The sequence below is a fragment of the Abramis brama genome, assembly GCF_963993115.1.
Source record: "Abramis brama genome assembly, chromosome: 20".
Lineage (NCBI taxonomy): Eukaryota > Metazoa > Chordata > Actinopteri > Cypriniformes > Leuciscidae > Abramis > Abramis brama.
This window is the reverse complement of record NC_139982.1, coordinates 3,434,278-3,457,789: the sequence shown is the minus strand read 5'-3', so window position 1 is coordinate 3,457,789 and position 23,512 is coordinate 3,434,278. Positions and strand designations below refer to the sequence as shown.

At 42.0% G+C, this 23,512-nt stretch overlaps 1 protein-coding gene and 1 long non-coding RNA gene across 2 annotated transcripts in view; both read left to right on the top strand.

Annotated features, from left to right (window-relative positions):
* Positions 1-23,512, top strand: part of LOC311071453 — a 184,819-nt gene that overhangs the window by 94,964 nt on the left and 66,343 nt on the right. The window lies entirely within an intron of this gene.
* LOC311071055 (uncharacterized protein) lies at positions 17,465-19,617 on the top strand. Its single transcript, XM_084095267.1, has 3 exons — positions 17,465-17,919; positions 18,248-18,324; positions 18,540-19,617. Exons 1-3 carry the CDS (start codon positions 17,917-17,919, stop codon positions 19,507-19,509), a joined length of 1,050 nt encoding a protein of 349 aa, XP_083951393.1. The 5' UTR covers positions 17,465-17,916; the 3' UTR covers positions 19,510-19,617.

The window sequence follows — 23,512 nt, the reverse complement described above, 5'->3', positions numbered from 1 at the left end:
TCTTGGCATTGAGCCTCAACCCCAATTTCTGCATATAGGCGAGGACGACATCTCGATGCCGAACCGCCAACTGTTCTGATTCCGCTAAAATCAGCCAGTCATCTATATAATTCAGAATGCTTATGCCCTGCAGCCTGAGCGGGGCCAGAGCTGCATCTATGCACTTTGTGAATGTGCGGGGTGATAGAGCTAGACCGAAAGGAAGCACCTGATACTGGTATTATTTGCCCCCAAAAGAAAACCTTAGGAACTTCCTGTGCTGAGGGAGGATGGAGACATGGAAGTAAGCGTCTTTTAGATCTATCGTGACAAACCAGTCCTCGGACCTGATTTGAGTCACGATCTGTTTGAGTGTCAGCATTTTGAACTTGAGTTTCTGAATTGTACGATTCAAACGACGAAGATCTATTATGGGCCGCAACCCTCCATCCTTTTTTGGAACAATGAAATAACGGCTGTAAAAACCCGATTCTCTGTCGGGTGAGTACACCTGCTCTATAGCCTCCTTCGCTAACAGAGCCTCTACTTCTTGCTCCATTACCAGAGCCTGCTCGGGCTGTACTACTGTGAGTAACACCCCGTTGTAGCATGGTGGACGAGAACCAAATTGGATTTTGTAACCCTTTTCTACTAACTGCAGGACCCATAGAGATATATTCGGCAGATTCTTCCATTCTGCCAGAAATTCTACTAAGGGAATGAGCCTCTCGAGGCTGGCCTCTGGTGTAATTAGAACCCCCTCAGAGGGTGCGAGCCTGACGCAGCGTCGAGGTGACACTGCGCCAGAGACCCGCTGGAGACCGCTGCACCCCAAAGCACCAAGGGTGGCGGGGTTGGCAGAACGACCTCGTGAGAGTACCGAGATGGAATGGACCCCGTGTACTGAGGTGTACAATGTTCCATCTCGATTGGGGCTGCTCTCATAGGTCCGACACAAATGGCGTCAGGACCTCTTTTGAGCCAAAGCTTTCTTCGCAAGAACAGTCCTCGGATCGACCTTCTGCTTAGATTGCTTCGGCTGAGACTGTCGCCCCGGCCCCCATGATTTCTGTGGGGGGGTGCGGGACGCGACACTCTCCTTTTGTTGCGCACGATATGAGAATCATGCTGGCTGGGGCTGCTCACTCCCAGCAGCCCCAGGGGGATTAGATCTGCGAGGGAGAAATTTTTTGAATGCCTCTGAATGTTTTTTAGTCTCCTGAAATCTTTCAACCACTTCATTCACTGCTTCACCAAACAGACAATCGGGGTTTAACGGAGCATCCAAAAGAAAAGATCTATCTTTGTCTTTGATCTCAGAAAGATTTAACCAAAGATACCTTTCAGTAGCCACCAGCGCCGCCATAGACCGCCCAATTGCTCTGGCGGTCTCTTTGGTAGCTCTGAGTGACAAATCAGTAGCGCGACGAAGTTCTCGAATATCGTCACTATTAACTCCCTCACTCCTATCTAAATCCCCCAGCAGGTCAGCCTGATATGCCTGAAGCAGTGCCATAGTGTGAAGTCACGCTCCAGCCTGACCTGCTGCCGTATAAGCTTTACCCAATAACGTGGAAGTTGTTTTTAATGGTTTAGTGGGCAAAACTGGAGCCTTCATAGATGATGCTGAACCAGGCGACAGATAGCTCACGAGCGTCTGTTCAGCCCGGGGCATTGATCTATAACCATACTCGTTCATACCCTTTGTATATTTAAATATACGTGAACTTGAGGGCTGAATAAACGTGAAGAGTATGGTTTGTTCCACGATCTAGACAGCTCACTGTGCAGATCGGGAACGAAAGGCAGGCTCCGTGATGGAGGTGAAATATTAGATGGCAGGAAAGGCTCGTCTAATTTACTTTTGGGACGAGCGCCCTGTTTCTCTAGTGGCCATGATATGTGTAACTTTTCAACAGCTCTAGATAACACATCCATCAACTCCTCATGTGCTAGGGAAAGAGATGGCGATTCCTCTTCCCCCTGTTTGTGTCACCTTCAATAGTGAGCACATCCACCTCCTCGGAGGAAGAGTACTGCAGCATTGGGCTCTCTCTCCGGGCGGAAGAAGCCGCAGGGCGGGCTTCCGACACCGGAGATTGAGCGATGGATCTCCCAGGTAAGGGAGGAGAAAGGGTCCTCGGATCCGTCTCCAACCCCGCTGAGAGATCTATTTGCGATCCCCAGGAATGCCTTCTCCGCTCTGCCTCAGCAGAAGCGGGTCCAGCACCCTGAGGCTCGTGAGCCTCACCACGTTCCTCGAAAAGTGACAGACGGGAGCGGAGCGTGCAAAGCGGCAGCTTCTCACAATGCTGGCAATCAGCCCCCTCAAAAGCTGATACCGCATGCTCCACTCCCAAACAAATCACACAAAGCTCGTGTGTATCCCCACCCGTTAAATAACGCGGGCAGGGAGGAACACAGGACTTGAAGATTTGTTTCGCCATAATATAAACTTTGTACGACAGACAACAGTAAATATGACAGACAGGTTTGACACAGATCGCTTGCTGAGGCAACAGAAGCTAGTGCCGGTTGCACCGGATGTGCTTTTATCCTTTCCTGGTCATGACGTCACCTGCCTGTGAAGCTCATGCCCGCCATTGGACTAGCTGACATAGATGCTTCAGACGCAATCACGCAGGAGGCGTTCCCAAAGCGTCATCGACGCATCGCGAGTTCCTCGATGGGGAACACCCTCTGAATGCAAAAGCTGCTGTAGACTGTGAGCTCACGACGAGACCGAAGAGAGATCAGGACGAGATACAGACTCACCTCAGACTCATCAGAGTCAAACAGCTTTACTGACAGGGTTAAAAGAACGGCTTTGAATGGCTGAGGCACAGTAACATTAAAGATACTGACATACACATTTACACTTAAATACACACAGTTAAAAATATATATATATTGAGTTCAGTCATGAAACTCTAGATCAATGGTTCCCTTACAATGTCTCTAATCTGGCACAAACATTTCAGGTCTTGAGTCTCTACTGATGATCCGATGAGTTGAATCCGGTGTGTTTGATTCCTTGCTCAACGTTTAAATAGTCTGGTTCAGAGTTTGCTGTAGTCTAGTTCCTCTGAAATTAGGCTGGCCACACACTTGAAAATTAGATTTGCACCCCCAAGCGGTCGAGGTTGTGTCCCAATTCACTTCTTGTCGCAAATAATTTTTTGTCCAAAAACTCCTCAATTGTGTGTCATTATGGTTATTTTACTGCCTGTTCGCGTCAGAGCCCACTCAATCCCAAATCATACATATCAAATGTTTAATATTTCCTTCTCTTGTTAGGGCTGCCTCTGATGTGTCACCCATGATAGCCAATGAAAGCGAGCAAGCTTCTCCAACCGGATGATATGTGCTTCTGTAGCTGAAACTTGGCAGACACGAAAGTGGAATATTGAGAAAGAAGATCACCCATAATCTTTGTTTCTCCTTTGTTTTTTCTCCCCTAAAACAAAACTCACGCCAGAAGAACCAGCTGACGAAGTCGATTGTCCCCCATTTGCAGAGATGGCAAAAGTACTCACTTCCCGTACTCAAGTAGAAGTACAGATACTTGTTAAAAAATACTTTGGTAAAAGTAGAAGTACTAATTTAACTTCTCTACTCAAGTAAAAGTAACAAAGTACAGGCTTGGAAATTTACTTAAAGTATAAAAGTAAAAGTAGCCTTGCGAATGACAACCATTTTTTATGCAGCTACCTGGACCACCAGAGGTGTCAAGTAACGAAGTACAAATACTTTGTTACCTTACTTAAGTAGAAATTTGGGGTATCTATACTTTAATAATAATAATAATAATAAGTTTTATTTATATAGCGCCTTTCCAGAGCTCAAGGACACTTTACAATAAACAAACAACAATAAAGGCAGTTGACAAAGACAGCAAACAGAACAACAGTAGGCAGTTGAGAGTGCAAGTACAGTAAGTGAAAATTGGGTAGATGGGGCGGCAACCAGCAGAATACAAACAGATATAACTTTGAATAAAAAATAAAAAAATAAAAAAATAAATAAATTAAATGGAAAATTAAGAATGATAACATTCAGAAAATAGGTGAGTTTTGAGCATGGATTTGAATTCAGAGATAGTGTTAACAGAACAGAGTGATCGGGGGAGAGAGTTCCACAATGTGGGCGCAACAACACTGAATGATCTGCCCCCCATTGAAGCAAGGCGATGCCGAGGGACGACGAGAAGGCTGGAATTTGCGGCTCGTAAAGAGCGAGTAGGGGTGTAGGGGAGAAGCAGGTTACAGAGATAGGGGGGAGCCAGGCCGTGCAGAGACTTAAAAGTGAGAAGGAGAATTTTGAATTTGATGCGGTAAGCCACCGGAAGCCAGTGAAGATCATGCAGAATTGGGGAAATATGTGCAGAACGCTTGGTGTGGGTGACTAGTCTGGCAGCAGAGTTTTGAATGTATTGTAATTTGGAAATGGAGCTAGCTGATAGGCCGATGAAAAGTGCATTGCAGTAATCAAGACGTGAGGTGACAAATGCATGGACGACAGTTTCAGCATCTGAGATACTGATAAAGGGACGGAGCTGAGCGATACGACGTAGATGAAAGAATGCCAATTTAGTGATAGAATTAATGTGGAAAGATAGAGAAGAATCAAAAATTACACCAAGATTTTTAATAGTACTAGATGGTTTGATAAGAGAGCCAGCGATCTCACAGGTGAAGTTGGTAGGAATTTTATTATTGAGTGATGAGGGTCCAGTGAAAATAATCTCAGTTTTGTCCATGTTAAGTTTTAGAAAATTTGAATGAAGCCAATCTTTTATTTCATGTACAGTATTACTACTAAGAGTAGCTTGAGGGCGCTATTGCCTGGAGGTAATAGGATATATAAGCTTGGCCAAACCAGTTTCTTCCAGCTGAGGCTTTTGGCTAAGATCAAGCAATATCTGCTACGCGAAGACTTTGAAAGAGTCATACATGCATTTATTACGTCCCGTTTAGACTACTGTAACTCTTTGGATTGGATCAGTCATCCCTTCGTCGGTTACAGTTAGTCCAGAATGCAGCAGCTCGACTTTTAACCAGGACCAAAAAGCGCGACCATATTACATCTGTTTTTGCCACGCTTCACTGGCTTCCTGTTTGCATCAGGATCGAATCTAAAATTGTATTAATTGTTTTAAAATTTTTAAATGGGTTGTCGCCGTCTTATTTATCGGAGCTCTTACATGTCCACACACCTGTCAAAGCACTGAGGTCTTCCGATCAGATGCTCCTCGATGTGCCCAGATCCAGGTTAAAAAACAAAAGTGACCAAGCCTTTGCAGTGGCTGCTCCAAACCTCTGGAATAGTCTACCTATTCATGTAAAGAAAGCTCAGACCATTGAAACAATCAAGTCCTTGCTTAAGACCCATTACTATGCCTTGGCTTTCAATTCAAGTTGAGCTTTGATATCTTGACCTACTGGTGGTTATTTTTGTAATGTATATTGTGTATTGTTTGTGTATATGTGACCCCGCCTGTGAAACCCCGGCTAAAGTCGCAGAATCGAATTATGAGTTAACGAGCGTCAAAGTAGTCATAGCCATAAAAATGACAAAAATAGTCCATGTGCGTTTATTGCTGTAAATGATAGATTATACCAATAGTTTTGAGATGCAATACTTACATTTTCATTTATAACATGATAAATACTGAAATTAATGATTTTATTGACACTACGTTGTACTTTTGCGCAAAAAAAAAAAAAAAACGGACGTGGGCTTCCTAAACATTGATTTCAATCGTCTCTGGGTTTATTTCGCGCAACAACACTGCTGATTCGTATGTCATTCGGTTCAGGAACTTGTTTTCTGTGTCTTTTCTATTAGAAAGAGTTAAAGACAGACTTTAATATCAATCCGCGAGCACCGGTAATCAGGTCAACACAATGAAAAAAAAAGAGAGATGTCAGCCGCGTTTAGATGTCTGTGGTGATTTTTTTCTTGTCATAGCCAATATTTTAAGAACTGCTTATTTGTTTTGTAGCTTGGTATTCTGCCAATAATATTAAACTTATTTGAAAGACATTTTTGGCCTGCTACGTGTTATTTGCTGGATGGTAACGTTAATGCGTTGTTTTGACATCTGACATGGCCATGGCTTCGCCGGCGACACCGAAGTATGAGCACAGCATGAACGGAAAAATAGCTGCTTGCTTAAACAGCTTGCTTGATATTAATCTCGGTGGAATTGCCCCAAATTATGATTTAACCGGTTTTATTGCGGATTATTTTCTGGAGGATGATTGTGATGATGAACAGGACACATTCTTTGACGAAACTGACGAGGAATTTGACGGTAAGTTTTTTTTTTTATGCTAAATATGTAAATGTATACTGTCAGTGTCCAGCGAATGTAATGCTAACACATATCTGTGATGCAAAAATAGTGGATTTAAATGTTTATTACATTTGTTGATGGGGATTGAGTCAGTTTAAATTAATTACGTTTATGGCATGATGTTTATTTGTCTCATTAGGCTACACTCTGAATTGAAGTCTGCTTACCACCCTCCCCTCAATTAATCAGATCCAGTCTGACTAAACTGAAAAAATATTTTCTGATATTTTCATATAAAATGCTTCATTATCCATTTTAAATGTGTAATTAAACCCACTTCCAATTCTTGCATGTTACACAATCATGTTTTTAGGTATCTTGCTTTGAATTGAAAAAAATGATCTTTGCTTTTTCAGGCAGTGACCAAGATGATGAGGAGGACAAGCCAGTTTTGGTGATTGAACCCCAAGCTATTTGTCTGGCGAACATGAATAGGGAACACCAGCAAGAAGAATTTGCTTCGAATGCTGGAAGTCCAGATGTGAAACTGAAAATCAGTTTCTCTTGCAACTGCAAGTATTTCAATTAAATGGGGAAAAGTGTTCTTTATTTTTCAAGGAGGGAGAGTTGCTGTCACTCAGGATTTTATTTTGCATCTAGACAATTTTAGAATGTGTACAAAGTTTGAGACTGACCTGTTAAAGGGATAGTTCACCCCAAAATGATTTACTCATACTCACCCTCATGTTATTCTGATCCTGTATAAGTTTCTTGCTTCTGTTAATAATAAGATATTTTAAAGAATGTTGATAACCAGACAGTTGGCGGCACCTATGGAAGTCAATGGGTGCCGTCAACTGTCTCATTACCAACATTCTTTAAAATATCGTATTATTAACAGAAGCAAGAAACTTACTGTATACAGGATCAGAATAACATGAGGGTGAGTATGAGTAAATCATTTTTGGGTGAACTATCCCCTGAAAAATTTTTTTTTTTATTATTTTTTTTTTACTCAGTTACACCGTGGGCCAGTAAGAGAATGATAATTTCAGAGAATGAGAAATGTTATGTTATTTAATTTATATATTATTGACATTTCACTTATATTACATTTTACTAATAAAGTTATACAAATCATTCCACTGAATTGACATGGTAATTGTTGCTACGATCAAGCTCTTGTGGTACCCCCATTCGTTTCAATGTGTTTATGCTTTTTGGACATGCACATCATAATAAATAGACCTGTTTTACAAAACTTTAAGAATTTTTCCACTGATGTGTCATATATCACTAAAAAGAGGAGAATCTCAGCTTTAATGTGTTATAAGGCACATATGCAGGATAACTATGGATCAATTGTGTTGCAGTTTTAACAAATAACTTTTTTTTAAATTGGAATTTCTCAAAAATATGATTTTCTGAGCCCGAACTTTAGCAAATCTTTGACATGGCCTTACTCAGTCAATATTAAAGATATCAAGGTTATATTTTCACAGAATGTTCTTTACATTATGTAGGATGATTTTATGTAGAAAACATTGAATCACAAAAAAATGACTTTAGCTGGGTTTTCACAGGCAGGGTCACATATTATCTCTTTGATCTTTGAATTTGGTTAAGCACTTTGGTCAATTATGGTTGTTCTTAAACGTGCTATATAAATAAAATTGAAATGAACTGAACTGCGCCAGGTTTCCCGATAACGATGTATCTTAGCTCTTAAGAGCGCTCTCTACGTGCAAGGTTACGAACGCTCGCAGCAATTCCACAAGTGTTTCCCATAAAAGCACTTAACGAGAACGCGCTCTACGTGCTACTTAAGAGTCGCTGTCCATTTGCGAAGTGCTGAAATATAACCTTATATGAAATTGTATTCTGAGCGTTTAGCCTTAATTATTAGGTTTAACCTAATAATCGTCATCTGTGGATTAGCAATCAAGACAAGTCTAAAGTCTACATTCAGGCGGAGATAGCCTACTGACAAAATGTATGAAGAAAAAAACAAACAAGAAAAGATACCTTTCAAAAAAGATGAAATTAATGTAGGCCTAATTTTAGAGGAGATAGAGCGAAACAAAGATGTTATTTTTAACAGATTTAAAGGACACCATACAAATAAAACAAAACATCTCGGTGGACATTGCATACTAACTGCAACCGGGGGTGTTCAAAGATCAAGGAAGGTGGTCTGCAAGAAATTGTCACATGCCTGTCCTGTCTTGTGCTGCACATGGGTGTTTTGTTATTTTGGGCCATGTGCTCATGTCATTGTCTGGTCCCTCCCCCTTGTTATCTGATTATTGTTTGAGTTCTCCCACCTGTTCCCCCTTGATTAGTTTCCCTTTATTAGTCCCCTCTTGTTTGCAGTCTGTGTCGGTTTGTTGTCTAATGTTTCCCGTACCCTGTGATTCCCTTGTAAGTTTTTATTCTGTTTGGTTTGTATTTTACTAGTTGTTTTCCCCCCTGTGGGTTTTGTTTTTGTACTTGTTTTTCTTTAATAAATATTATCATTCTCCCGCACTTGAGTCCTCGCACCTTTTGTATTTCGTCATCCCGTGACAGAACGAACCGACCACATGAGGACTCAGCGGAGAAGAGGGGCGCAACCAGTCTCCTGTCCGCTATGGGAGCGGATTCTCCAATTCAAGGAGCTAGTCTCCCTCCGTCAGCAGGGGACGGAGGTAAGAGAGTTCAGCCGGAGGTTCAGCAGCGCAGCTGAGGGGCTGAATCTGGACCAGGAGGCTCTTAAGGACTTGTTCAATCATGCGCTCGACGAACCGATGGACTGGCTGATCCGATCAGCGTTTGATCGGGTCAGTCTGGAGACGATGGTGGAGGGTCTTGTGCGTCATCGGGAGAGAGTTGCCAGGTCGGTGGTCCCAGTTCCGGTGGTCCCAGTTCCGGTGGTCCCAGTTCCGGTGGTCCCAGTGCCGGTGGTCCCAGTGCCGGTGGTCCAGAGTCCGGTGGCTCCAAAACACAGGAGGAGAAAGGCTCCCTCTGTAACTGTTCCGGTGGTCCCAGTGCCGGTGGTCCCAGTGCCAGTGGTCCAGAGTCCGGTGGCTCCAAAACACAGGAGGAGGAGAAAGGCTCCCTCTGTAACTGTTCCGGTGGTCCCAGTGCCGGTGGTCCCTGTTCCGGTGGTCCCTGTTCCGGTGGTCCCGAGTCTGGTGGCTCCTAACACGGAGACCATCCCGGAGGTGACTGCCGTCCCTGACGCACCGCCCAGGCGTCTTGCTCTGCCCGCACCGCCCAGGCGTCTTGCTCTACTGGCCCCGCCCGAGCTGCTCGCACTGCCTGCACCACCCCAGCGATCCGTCACGTCTGCCCAGCCAGAGATTGTTCACGTCACGTCTGCCCAGCCAGAGACTGTTCACATCACGTCTGCCCAGCCAGAGACTGTTCACATCACGTCTGCCGGGCCTGTGTCTTTGGACAAGATGGCCGCCACAGAGACTGTTAGGGTCACGTCTGCCGAGCCAGTGTCTCCGGACAAGATGGCCGCCACTGAGCCTGTGTCTCCGGACAAGATGGCTGCCGCCGAGCCGGTGTCTCCAGACAAGATGGCCGCCGCCGAGCCAGTGTCTCCGGACAAGATGGTCACCGCTGAGCCTGTGTCTACGGACAAGATGGCTGCCGCCGAGCCAGTGTCTCCGGACAGGATGGCCGCCGCTGAGCCAGTGTCTCCGGACAAGATGGTGCCAGTTCCAGTGCCTGAGCCGGTGGTGTTTGAGCCGGTGGCGTCTGTTCCTGGGCCGCTGGTATCTGTTCCTGAGGCGGTGGTGCCTGTTCCTGAGCCTGAGCCGGTGACATCTGTTCCTGAACCAGTGGTGTTTGAGCCGGTGGTGCCTGTTCCTGAGCCGGTGGCATCTGTTCCTGAACCAGTGGTGTCTGAGCCGGTGGCGTCTGTTCCTGGGCCGCTGATATCTGTTCCTGAACCGGTGGTGTCTCTTCCTGAGCCGGTGGTATCTGTTCCAAAGCCGGAGGTGTCTGTTCCTGTTCCTGAGCCGGTGGTGTCTGTTCCAGTTCCTGAGCCGGTGGGGTCTGTTCCAGTTCCTGAGCCGGTGGGGTCTGTTCCAGTTCCTGAGCCGGTGGGGTCTGTTCCAGTTCCTGAGCCGGTGGTGTCTGTTCCAGTTCCTGAGCCGGTGGTGTCTGTTCCAGTTCCTGAGCCGGTGGTGTCTGTTCCAGTTCCTGAGCCGGTGGTGTCTGTTCCAGTACCGGTTGTCTCCGCCGTGGCCGCCCGAGGTGCCGTGGCCGCCCGAGGGATCGTCTCCGCCCGAGGGGTCGTCTCCGCCCTGGCCGCCCGAGGGGTCGTCTCCGCCCTGGCCGCCCGAGGGGTCGTCTCCGCCCTGGCCACCCGATGGACTGTCTGCTCCGCCCTGGACGCCTGATGGACTGTCTGCTCCGCCCTGGACGCCTGATGGACTGTCTGCTCCGCCCTGGACGCCTGATGGACTGTCTCTGCCCTGGTCTGTCCCTCCCGTCCCGCCCTGGTCTGTCCCTCCCGTCCCGCCCTGGTCTGTCCCTCCCGTCCCGCCCTGGTCTGTCCCTCCCGTCCCGCTCTGGTCTGATGGAGCGTCTGGTAGCCGCTCCGTAGGGAGGGGGTAATGTCACATGCCTGTCCTGTCTTGTGCTGCACATGGGTGTTTTGTTATTCTGGGCCATGTGCTCATGTCATTGTCTGGTCCCTCCCCCTTGTTATCTGATTATTGTTTGAGTTCTCCCACCTGTTCCTCCTTGATCAGTTTCCCTTTATTAGTCCCCTCTTGTTTGCAGTCTGTGTCGGTTCGTTGTCTAATGTTTCCCGTACCCTGTGATTCCCTTGTAAGTTTTTATTCTGTTTGGTTTGTATTTTACTAGTTGTTTCCCCCCCCCGTGGGTTTTGTTTTTGTACTTGTTTTTCTTTAATAAATATTATCATTCTCCCGCACTTGAGTCCTCGCACCTTTTGTATTTCGTCATCCCGTGACAGAAATTCCCAATACATGGCTGGTTTTCATGCACGTCAGCAAGTCATTGACAGATTTTTTTTATTCATCCAGTCTTTGAAGCATATTTCCCACATTACTTCGTTCTTTTATGATATTTTTTGTTCATTCATTTAATTTAGATGTGTATTTTTTCTTCCCTTTTTTATTATTTAATTTATACATTCATTTAATCAAAAAACAAGTACAATAAAGTGTACAATAAAAAAGTACAATCAAAACCTTATATTTGTACTCACTTTGCAGTATAATCTGTTAAATCTAGATAAAAGTGCCGGTTGTCCTGCAGGTGTCCTCATAAATCTGTCTTCTTACGATGCACTTGGGGATTTACGATTACTCCAGAGCACTCGTAGTTCTACGAAGATTTTCAAGTTCTACTTAAGTTACGATGCTTTTGGGAAACAGACCATAATATTAAGATCAGTCGTACGATCGTTTTTACGAACTTCTTAGGCTTACGATGCTTTTGGGAAACGCAGCCCTGAACTGAACTTGGCCACCATAGAGTAAGTGAGTTTTGCACTAACTTATTGGATCCGACTGAAAGGAAGTGGGAAAGAGAACCCTACTAAGGAGACCATATACAGGTGCTGGTCATAAAATTAGAATATCATCAAAAAGTTGATTTATTTCAAGAATTCAACTTAACAGGTGAAACTAATATATTATATAGACTCATTACATGCAAAGTGAGATATTTAAAGCCTTTATTTGTTATAATTTTGATGATTATGGTTTACAGCTTATGAAACCCACGAAATCAAAATCCCAGAATTAGAATATTACATGAAATCACACAGTAATTACACAGTGATACCATGGTCATTGAACCAGGTTTTGGTTATTTTGGCAGTGTGGGCAGGTGCAAATCCTGCTGGATAATGAAGGAAGCTTCTCCATAAAGCTTGTCTGCTGAAGGAAGCATGAAGTGCTCTGGAAATGTCCTGGTAGACGGCTGCGTTGAGTGGACAGCACAGTGGACCAACACCAGCCGAACACAGACTGTGGAAACTTCACACTGGACTTCAAGCATCTTGGATTGTGTGCCTCTCCATTCTTCCTCCAGACTCTGGGACCTTGGTTTCCAAATGAGATGCAAAATTTGCTCTCATCAGAAAAGAGGACTTTGGTCCACTGTGCTTTATTAAATCCAGAGTCAACGCAGCCGTCTAACAGGACATTTCCAGAGCACTTCATGCTTCCTTCATTATCCAGCAGAATTTCCACCTGCCCACACTGCCAAAAGAACCAAAACCTGGTTCAGTGACCATGGTATCACTGTGTAATTACTATGTGATTTCATGTAATATTCTAATTTTCTGGGATTTTGATTTTGTGGGTTTCACTTTAACTATGTTGTAGTGTGTGTGTTTGTGAGGGCTTGTGTGTGATGTCTGAGGGCAAGGTTTGGTTTTTCAGCAAGAGTGAATGGTTTTGAGTGTAGAGCTTCATTTTGACCTGAAAATTTAATGTTAGGGAACTGGGTGAGACGTTGTGGATTTGTGTTTACAGTTTTGAGAATATGAGGCATAGTTTCAAGAAATGTGTTTAAGCAACCAAGAAAAACTGTAAGAACATTAGTAAATAAGGAAGGGCACAACTCAATGTAGTTTGTATGACTGTTCATTAGTTACTTCATAGTTATTTTTCTTGAACCTTAATTAGTAGATAATTAATAGTAGTTCTTCAGGAGGAATGACAGAATTCATTAGTTATTGATTAACTAACTGATACTTAACACAATCATAAAATTATATTACATAATGATTAGTTAACACATCTTCCTTAGTAGTTAACAGTAGTGAAGAAGTAGTTAATGAAGAATTACCCATTAGTTCTTCAGTAATTCCTTATTAGTTATGCAGTAAGAAACAGTATTCTAAAGTGTTATCACATTTTCTACACATTTTAGTCCAGTTAAGTAAGAGATATTAGATTGTATGTTCCATGTTTACTTACATCATAATAATTAATTCATATCATATTAAATAAAGTGTGTGAAAGGTTTGATATTGTGTAGTTTGTGATCCTCCATCAGCAGCTGCAGTTTCTCTCAGCTGTATCAGTGCAGTCACTGTGACGTCTGACTGACAGAGGTTTTTGTACGACTCTTTATCACTGTGTGAACACATAGCTACTACTGATAACGTGGAAACTCTGACAGTAATAATCTCCTGTATCTTCAGTCTGGACTCCACTGATGGTCAGAGTAAAATCACTGCCATAGTAAGATCCACTGCCACTGAATCTAGATGGAGTTCCAGTATAACGGAATGATGTCTGATATATGAGGAGTTTAGGAGCTTCTCCAGGTTTCTGCTGATACCAGGACACACAGTCATTACAGCCAGAAATCGGCTGACTGGTTTTACAGCTGATCGTAACAGTTTCTCCATGTTTGACGGGTTTTATTGCTGGATTCTGAGTCACTGTCACTTGTCCCCAGATCTCTGAAATTAGACAGTTTAGTCATTAATATGATTGTAAATGAGATGTGATTGTTTATTTTGCAAGATCTGTATACAAGATATTTACCCTGAATACAGAGAGTCAGAGTCCAGATGAAGATGTTGATTGTGTTCATTGCTGTAGTTTAGTCTTGTGTGATGATGAAGATTGTGTTCTGCTCTCAGTCATGAAGTGTTAAACTCACAGCACTATAAACACTCTCAGAGCACTGAAGCATGTGCTGACAATGCAAAGAAGTGGGCAGGATTTACAACAGCTTGTGCTGATAACAAACTAATATACACTAGAGTTACAGATTCATAACCAGTCCAGATACTTTTAGAACAGACCTTGAATATGAAAACATGCTTGACTGTGTAGAACATGCAAAATACCTTTTATATTTTCATTGTTGACACTTTCTATTGACTTTGGCTCTAATATTCAATAAACTCATTATTGGAAGAGATTTTCACTGAAGATTAAAGTCTGAAGCTGCAGGTTTTTCTGTGAATCATGATGATTGATCTGCATATGAAGAACAGAAGCATCATTATGAGAAACTCCACAACATCATCCATGATCAAAGAGGTCAAAGGTCACCTCAGAGGTCACAGCTCATCAAATATATTTCTTTAAACAGTGTTATATCAGAAAGCATTTAGTCAAATCTGAATGAGTGAGTGTTGAGAAGAGCTGAGGATCTTCTAATATCAGTGTGTTGAAGTGTTGTTTCTCTCTCTCTGCTGGAGTGTGTGTTCACTCGAGTGGAATAGAGGTTTTTGTACGAGCGTTTCATTAGATTGTATCACTGTGGTACACATTCGGTGGAGGAACTAAACTGGTGATCGGTAAGTCTGTCTATTTAATCACCTAATAAAAAAATACAATTTAGATTTCAGAAAGTGTTTTACAGTGGAAACAAGAACAACATTTATTCATAATAATGATTATTAGATATTGTGGCAAACTTTACTTAAAGCCTTTATGTATAATGCATTATAAAGGTATCAATAGCGTATGTTATAATATCATATATGTTTTCATAAATAACTGTAACCAAAGTTAAAATGTTTATAATATTTACAAATTCCTTGTTACATCTAGAATTGGTTGTTTGTCATGAGTTTTAGTGTATTATAATTTTTTGGAGGTGTAACAATGAATAGATAATATTATAATGTGTTAAAACTTTGGGTCCAATTATTGATGAGATCATACATGCATCATAATGTGTAAAACAATATATAATTAATGCATTAAAAATACTTTTTATAATGCAATATGTATAAAGGCTTTAAATAAAGTGTTACTGATATTGTTGTATACTTATTTAATCTAAAACAATGACATTATTATAAGAATAACATTATTCCTTTCAACAAAAAAGGAATTCTAAACATATTTCCACACTGTGTCTCATGAGTTTAATCAGTTTATTACAGGTTTGTTTTTCCTTCATTTATTTCTACACTGAGTTCATATTTAGTTCATCTTTTATTGTAGAAATCATACATGGAAAAAGAGATTTGACATCAGAATGTAAATGTTGCTTCTTTCTGTAGTTCAGTCAATGATACTGAATCTCTTTTGCTCATGTTGTGCTTATAATTCAGTGTTTTGTTCATTCTGTATGATTCAATTGTGTTTTAACTCTGTTTGAAATTGAGTTACATTTTCAGTTCAGGAGAATATCTCAAAATTTAAGATATTAATGTTCAGAGTGAATAATTGCTGGAATTAAAGCAGTCAGATCGGCCTGATAATAGATAATATGTGTTATAACTGCTGTTACACTTATTGATTAGATCATACATGCATTTTAATGTATATAGCAGTGCATAATTAATGCATTAAACTACTTTTATAATGCAATATGTATGAAAGCTTTAAACAAAGTGTGTGTGTGTGTGTGTGTGTGAATGTGTTGTGTTTGTCTCCTGCAGCTGGTCCCACAGTGAAACCCTCAGTGTCTCTGCTGCCGCCCTCTTCTCTGCAGATCTCTGGAGACTCAGCCGCACTGCTCTGCCTGCTCAGCTCTTACTCTCCACAGGGGGCGCTGGTGAGCTGGACACTGGACGGGTCAGAGGTCACCGAGGGGGTTCTGACCAGCGCAGAGAGCCAGCAGGACGGCCGCTACAGCCGCAGTAGCGTCCTGACCCTCAGCAAAGCACGCTGGGAAGCGGGAGAGCTGTACGTCTGCAGAGTAACACATGATGGAGCTCCTCATGAGGTCTCGTTCCACAAGAGCTCTGAGTGCTGATGTTTCTCTCCTGAAGATGAGCCGTATCTGAGTGTCCTGTGTCAGGCAGGATTCACATGAGTCTAGTGCTGCAGCTGTAGTGATTTACAACTCTATACTGAAAGAGTGTGTGTGTGTGTGTGTGTGTGTGTGTGTGTGTGTGTGTGTGTGTGTGTGTGTGTGTGTGTGTGATCTTTCAATCTGCTGTGTTTGCTGCAACATTCAATAAAGCTTCTCAACAAGTTCACTTTGTGTCTGACAACATCATTCAACTAACAGATGAAGATGCAGGTGCTTTTCAGAAGGTTGATGTAGCAGTAAATGTCAAATAAAGCTCTTGGGGTTTGAACATGGTCTCTGGAGACAGAGCTGCTCTATTCTGAGAGGATCACAATCACTCCACCCTGACAATGCAAATGGGGTTTCAGTCTCACTCTCTGATTGGTTACATGATCTGGACTGGAACACTTTCACTTCTGCTTTAGTGAAGCAGCGCAGACAAACTGATCATTTATAGGAGATTAAAAACTTTATTATATAAAAATATCATAAAAAAGATCAAGATCAAGAATCAGTCGTTCTGACACTAATTGTTACATAATCCTTACATTTATAGGCAATGGTGTAAATATGAAAATGTTATGAAAATCATAATTAATACATAATTAATTTATAAAAGTTTCTGTGTCTCAAATGGAAAGCATCACGTCCAGACAGCAGAAGTGACTGAATGCAGTCTGTTCAGTTTGATTGACAGGAATCATATATTACAACTAAAACATGATGATCATATTGAAACACTGACTCATTCTCTTCATAAACAGATTTTTGTACAACTTTTTATCACTGTGTGAACACATATTTACTGTTGATGTAGTGTAAACTCTGTGTATAATACGCTACTTGCACACCTACTTCCGCGTTCTTTTCAATAGGGCTCAGTCAGTTCCGGTTTAGCAATGGCTACGTTCTACTCCCGCTGTCTCCAAGATCTCCCACGGATTAACGTTACTGACGTGCATCGTATTTGCAAAACAACCAAAGCTCCATCCAGCAAGCTGGAGAAAGGCTTTAAATTATACGCAGCCTCGTATATACACGGTTACGAAGGTAAGCAACATTTAATGTTAATCAGCTTTCAGTGCTAACTGTTAGCTAACTGTAAACAAACAGGAATGCCTTAATTGTTTGCATAATATGTGCTTGTGTTATTGCTTTCAGTATCAAATAAAGACAGGCTGTCAGGGGAAGTCTGCGTTAGAGCCTTGTGTTACAGGTCAATGAGGAAGAATGAGGCACCACACAATTTAATAGTATGCTAGAGACATAGGGTTCACCGTTCTCCAAAACCAGTTCAGGTGTTCAAGTGTGTTCAGATGCCTTAATGTGTGTGTTCTAAATTGTTCATGTGTGTTCCGATGTGTTCATTTTCTTGTTCAGGTGTTCAAGTGTGTTCAAATGCCTTAATGTGAGTTCTGAATTGTTCATGTGTGTTCCGATGTGTTCATTTTCTTGAAGTATTACAAATAACAAGGAGGTTTTGCAGAAGAATCAGAATGTTGTCAGTCTGAATTTGAAATCCATATTTCTTTAGATACCTGTGTGGTTCCAGTATGAAGTATTGCATAAATCCAGAGTAGCCACAGTGTATTCTGCTCCTACAAAGCCCACCTTGGTTATTGTTCTACTAAATTTAACATGCTACTAACTTAGACTTTATTAGCAAGAAGTACAAGTTAATAATTATACTTTTTTTTTTTTAGGTTGGACTCAGGGATGTTTCACCTGTGGTGCTAACACACAGCAAGTGTTCATGTGTGGCAGGCACTGCTTTGTGCAATCACACGGTTGCCTTGCTGTTTCAGGCTGCCCATTATTCCCAGCTTAATTTATCTGTTGTACCTCCTGTGCTTAGCTGCACTGAAAGAGAACAATCCTGGCATAAACCACGAACAATGGTAATTTAACATCAGAAATTTAGCCTTATTTATAAGAAAGTATAATCACAATATGTGGCATTGCTTGTGAAATTTAGACTAAAATCTCAGTGTAATTTTGACATCAGGAGCATCAAAGTTCAAAGACCATTTATGTCACCATGATTTCAATATTTGACATGATCTTATTTAGTTCATATTAAAGATATCAAGGTTACATTTTCACAGTATGTTCTTTACATTATGCAGGGTAATTTTATGTAGAAACTGAATTCTTTTAAAAGTGCATTTTAAGTTTATAGTTTCAGCTTTGTTCTTCCCTCTAAGATTATTTACACTTGTCTGTCAGGGCGTGAAACCAGGCCCCATCAATGCCATGGTCATCACAAAACCTGTAGCAAATCGTTCTGCACAAGGTGGAGTGAGGTAAGTTCAGCAACCACATTTTTTTCTTTTTTTTTGTTACAAGGATGCTGATAACAAAGATACTTTGCTGCATTTCATTGCAAGGCTTTATGCTATTAAAGTGTTTAAGCATTTAAAATAATACATAAAAATTGTAAAAAACTATAGAAATAGTAATTAAAGCAATAACAAATGTAATGTTATCAACAATAATACAGCTAAACATGTTCCTACAGAAGTGGACTCTACAGAGGGATGGTGGGCCCTTTACCAGATTCATGCATGTTTAGAGTTGAGGAGGCATACGCAGAATACAGCCCTGAGGACAAGCCACTTGTTACCACCATGAACATGTCACCTGACAAGCCACTTGTTGAAAGTGCATTCGGGTTGGTCCAGGAAGGAAGCGTATTGTCTTACCAGCAGCCTGTCTTAACATCACGGTACATCACACTACACGATGCCCCATCAACTCCACCTTTGCCTCTCGAAGGATATTATCTTGCTCCATCTAAATGCATGTTTGTTTGCACTGAGGAGGAGCTCTTACACCTTCAAAGTCTAAACACACCATTAGATACGGCTCAGAAAATTGAAGAGGCAACACGCGAGCAAAGCTCTTGTCCTGACTGGCATCAGCTTCGCAGATCAAGAGTAACCGCTTCCAGGTTTCGGGAGATATGCCATGTCAGAGGCCTAAGCTCTGCAGAGTCCCTTGCAGAGCGAATCATCAGAGGAACCCGACAGACAGCAGAGATGAGAAGAGGTGCTGAAATGGAGTCAGAGGTAACAGTGGAATACAGCAAGTTGAAAAATGTGAACTACTCACCCTGTGGTTTAATCATCCATCCTAATGCTCCCTGGCTTGGTGCATCCCCTGATGGCGTAGTTTTCGATCCCACTGACAATCCTCAGTTTGGACTTGTTGAAATTAAATGTCCTAATGTCAAAAACATTGTTGACTGCAAATATTTGCAAATGGACCATGGATTTCTCACCCTGAAAAAGAGCCATGCCTACTATTACCAAGTGCAGGGACAACTACTGGTCTCAGGAATGCAGTGGTGTGATTTCATGGTGTGGGCCCAGGAGGATTATTTTGTTCAGCGTATCTACAGTGACACTTCAGTGCACAAAGTTATCAGAGAGAAGGTGGATTATTTTTACTTTTACACATACATGCCAAAATACCTGTCAATGAAATAACTGGATTATTTTGTCCAGCGCATCTACAGTAAATACTTACTGTATGAAATAGTCAATGTAATAACTGAAATTTTAAAGAAGTCAGAGAAATTAGATAAATCTGTAAAACAGCACTCAAACATGTTATTAAATGTTAAATGTTTTATTTGTACAATGTCTGTTTCTTATGCTCAATTCCATTTTCTGATATGTACAATGTCAGTTTAATTTACAGTAAATTCTATTTATCTTGCTTGTCATAACAATTTGTTCTTAAAATAAACATAGATTGAGTTAACATTTATTGAGTTAACATTTGAGAATGGCAATGAAACATTAACAGTTAGAGTAAGTCATAAATATGGAAAGGCATTCCAGTAGTTAAAATAAAAAGTAATCTAAGATTTGATTTCATTTGATCCATGTCTTAACTAATGCCTTGTTTTGATAATTTGACAACAGACATGCAACCGTAAAAAGTTGATTAATGTTAACGCTGTGGGAAAGTGTGATGACACCATCAAAAAGTTTGTTTTGTTTGATCCTCCTGATGACCCGTTCCACGTGCACACGCAGTCTCGCTATTGCCTGCGTTTCTTTCACCTGATGTGCAGGCATCTGCTTTCCCCTGGACAGAAATGGTGGACAGTACACTTTGCAATTGACACAGTCACTAATCAGAAAGCCTTTATCAACCATAACTGCCATGTCTTCTGTCAGTCTTTTTGTTATCCCACACTGTTTAAAGATCTCCCTGTCACTCACTGACCCAGCATAAAGCTGAGAGACGAATGTCACTGGACCATGAGGAGCTATTCCAATGAGGCCTTTCATTGTGCAGTGAGACTTGTAATTTGAGTACATTTCACTTTGGAGAAGTGGTGAGGATGGTGTTTGACATCTGATCTCAGTGCAGTCAATGATGACCTGTGTGTCTGGGAAATCAGAGAAGTCTTCAGGGAGGTTAGCTTTTACATCAGCTGCTGAAAGCCACACACACACTGATCCCAGCAGCGTATAGAGGTAGTTTGTCCATGTCGCAATTATTCTGCTCACTGTGGAAGGATGCATATGGAAAAGGTGTGCCAGGACTCTCTCCTTTAATCCAACTGACAGGTAGACAAGGAAAAGAAAAAACTCATCGATTGGTTGCAGCAGCTGTCTCTGGAAAGGTAAAAAAAAAAAAAATGCATGAAAGTTAAGTTTGTATAAGAACATATTAAAGTCAAAGTCAGCTTTATTGTTAATTCTGCCACATGTACAGGACATACAGAAAATTGAAATTGCGTTACTCTCAGACCCTTGGTGGATAACGGATAACATTAAATACATAAGGTAGAATTTTAAAAATACAAAGAAAAATATGAATAAATACAATTATACATATAATATAAAAAAACAAATGCAATATACAAGCAAGGGCACATGGCAGAGAGTGCAAACCAGACAGAGTAATGCAAATGCAGACATACTGTATAGTGAAAATAGAGCTTGTAAGTATGATAAAGTGATAGAGAGCAGCCCTGTAACAGACAAGAGTCTTATGAGGTAGACTAAGAGTAGTATATGAAGAGTTCAGATGCAAAAACCTCTAAATACCATCTGAAATTTCCTCCTAGAATGATAATTTTTATGAAGCTTGTGTATTTAAGTTCAGTAATTTCACTTAAATGGCAATGAAAATTACCTATTAATTGCCATTTAAGTGAAATTATTGAACTTATATATACGAGCTTGATAAAAATTATCATTCTAGAAGAAAATTTCAGATGCCATTTAGAGGTTTTTGCATCTGAACTCTTCATATATAGATAACACATTGTAAATACTACCCTGTACTGTGTTCTGTAAATGTAGTCAGGCTTACTGTGTGAATATAACCTACCTCTGATGGTGGCAGTACACGTATGATGTCTTCCTGCTTTCTAGCAGCAGATTTAGCCCTGGACACACGGATGATTTTGTGTATAGATGGCTCGATTAGCCACCAGAATGACATCAGGTGACGGTAGCTGGGGAACCTATAAGCAGAAGTGTTACTGAATACATTTACAAATTGTTGACATGTTTCCGTGTTAGTAATGCAGGTACATGCATCTAAAACTGAGTATATGTAATCACATCTAATCGTAAAATTCTACCAATCTTTAGACCTACCTTGTGTAAAATCTGATGTCCTCATCTGAGCCGGCAAACCGTTCCAATCCAAAATCACGCTGAACGTGTAGCTCTTGTAGCTGTTTGTTCAGCTCCTCCACTTCATTAGAAAGTTCTTCTATTTTAGCACATGCCTGGTCTAAAAATGAAGGCTCAGGAGTGCTACAGTAGTCATGATCCATCGTTACATCCATGGGTATTGGTTCGACGGATACCACTTCAGCAGGCCTCTCTCTCCTCTCCCACACACTGGACCGCGATGCTTTAACGGCGTAATCATTCCAGGCAAAAAGCACTGGCACAGCGCCAGTTACTAACTTTTTTCGTGCCTCTGGTGTTTGCGGTTCAATAATCTGATCACTGCTAAAATGTTTACTGCAAACCTTAGAATTGCTGGTAGGACAAAAATCGTCTCGGCGTATGTTCACAAGCCACCGTTTTCTAAGGTCCACATCTGAAGGAAAACTGTGAAAACTTAAAGTTCCGTTGAACTTTGCAGAAGATGTACACAGCGGAACACAACAGTGTACGTTGTATACCTTCTGCTGTCTCTGAAATCTATAAACACACTTTTTTCTGAACATTTTCCTCCTAACTCCAAAACAATGGCCGACAAACGACAAATGGCCGACAAACCGGAACTCAGCGAGCCCTATTACTTCAAAGCGGAACTACGTAACGAGTCTGCGTGCAAGTAGCGTATTATTACACTCTAGTGTAATAATCTCCTGTATCTTCAGTCTGGACTCCACTGATGGTGGGAAATACAATCATAAATCATTATTCAAACCTGAACTAAAGGCTGCCAGAGTCAAGAGGAAGATGATGCTGAAAGTCATGTTTGTTGGTTGATGAAGAAGAGCTCTTGATCATGTCATGTTCAATTCATAGAGCTATAAACACATGCAGAGTGAAGCATGTGCTTATCATATAAAACGTCTCGGTTACGTTCCCCATCGAGGAACTCGCGATGCATCTATGACGCTTTGGGAACGAGAATACCCAAATCGCCATAATTTCAAGAACCTGAGTGTCAGCCTGAACAGAACTAATACATCAAGCATTAAGAACCTGAGACCCTGGAGTAGCGTCCAGATCTAGGCTATAAAGGGGGCTGGATGTGTAAGGGAAAACCAAAGTGGACAGTGCGTCGTTTGCTGAGACGCAAACAGATCCACCTCTGCCTGGCCGTAAAACTCCCAAATGATCTCCACCGCCTCGGGATGGAGTCTCCATTCCCATGGCCTCAGCCCCTGCCTCGACAGGGTGTCTGCTCCTATATTCTGAATCCCTGGTATATATACTGCCCTCAGAGAGCGTAATTTCCCCAGAGACCACAGAAGGATCTGGTGCACCAATTTGTATAGTGGACACGAACGCAGACCCCCCTGACGGTTGATGTAAGAGACCACCGATGTATTGTCTGAACGGACAAGCACATGATGGCCCCTTAGGTCTGGGAGGAAGTGCCTCAACGCATTGAAGACAGCCATCATCTCCAGGCAATTTATATGCCAAGAGAGATGATGACTTTCCCATAGACCCTGAGCTGAGCGGCCTTCCATTACCGCTCCCCAGCCGGTAAGGGAAGCATCTGTCGAGATAGCAACTTGATGGCAAAGAGCTCCCAGTACCGGACCCTGGGACAGGAACCAGTGCTCCCTCCATATAGTCATGGAGCGGAGACACCACCGCGTGATCTTGAATGTATGAAGTGGGTTTCCCCTCGGGGAGAACCCTCTGGTCCTGAGCCACCACTGCAAAGGTCTCATGTACAGCAGGCCAAAGGGTATCACATTGGACGCCACTGCCATGAGGCCCAACAGTCTCTCGAACTGTTTCACAGTGCGTGACTGGCCTAACTTTA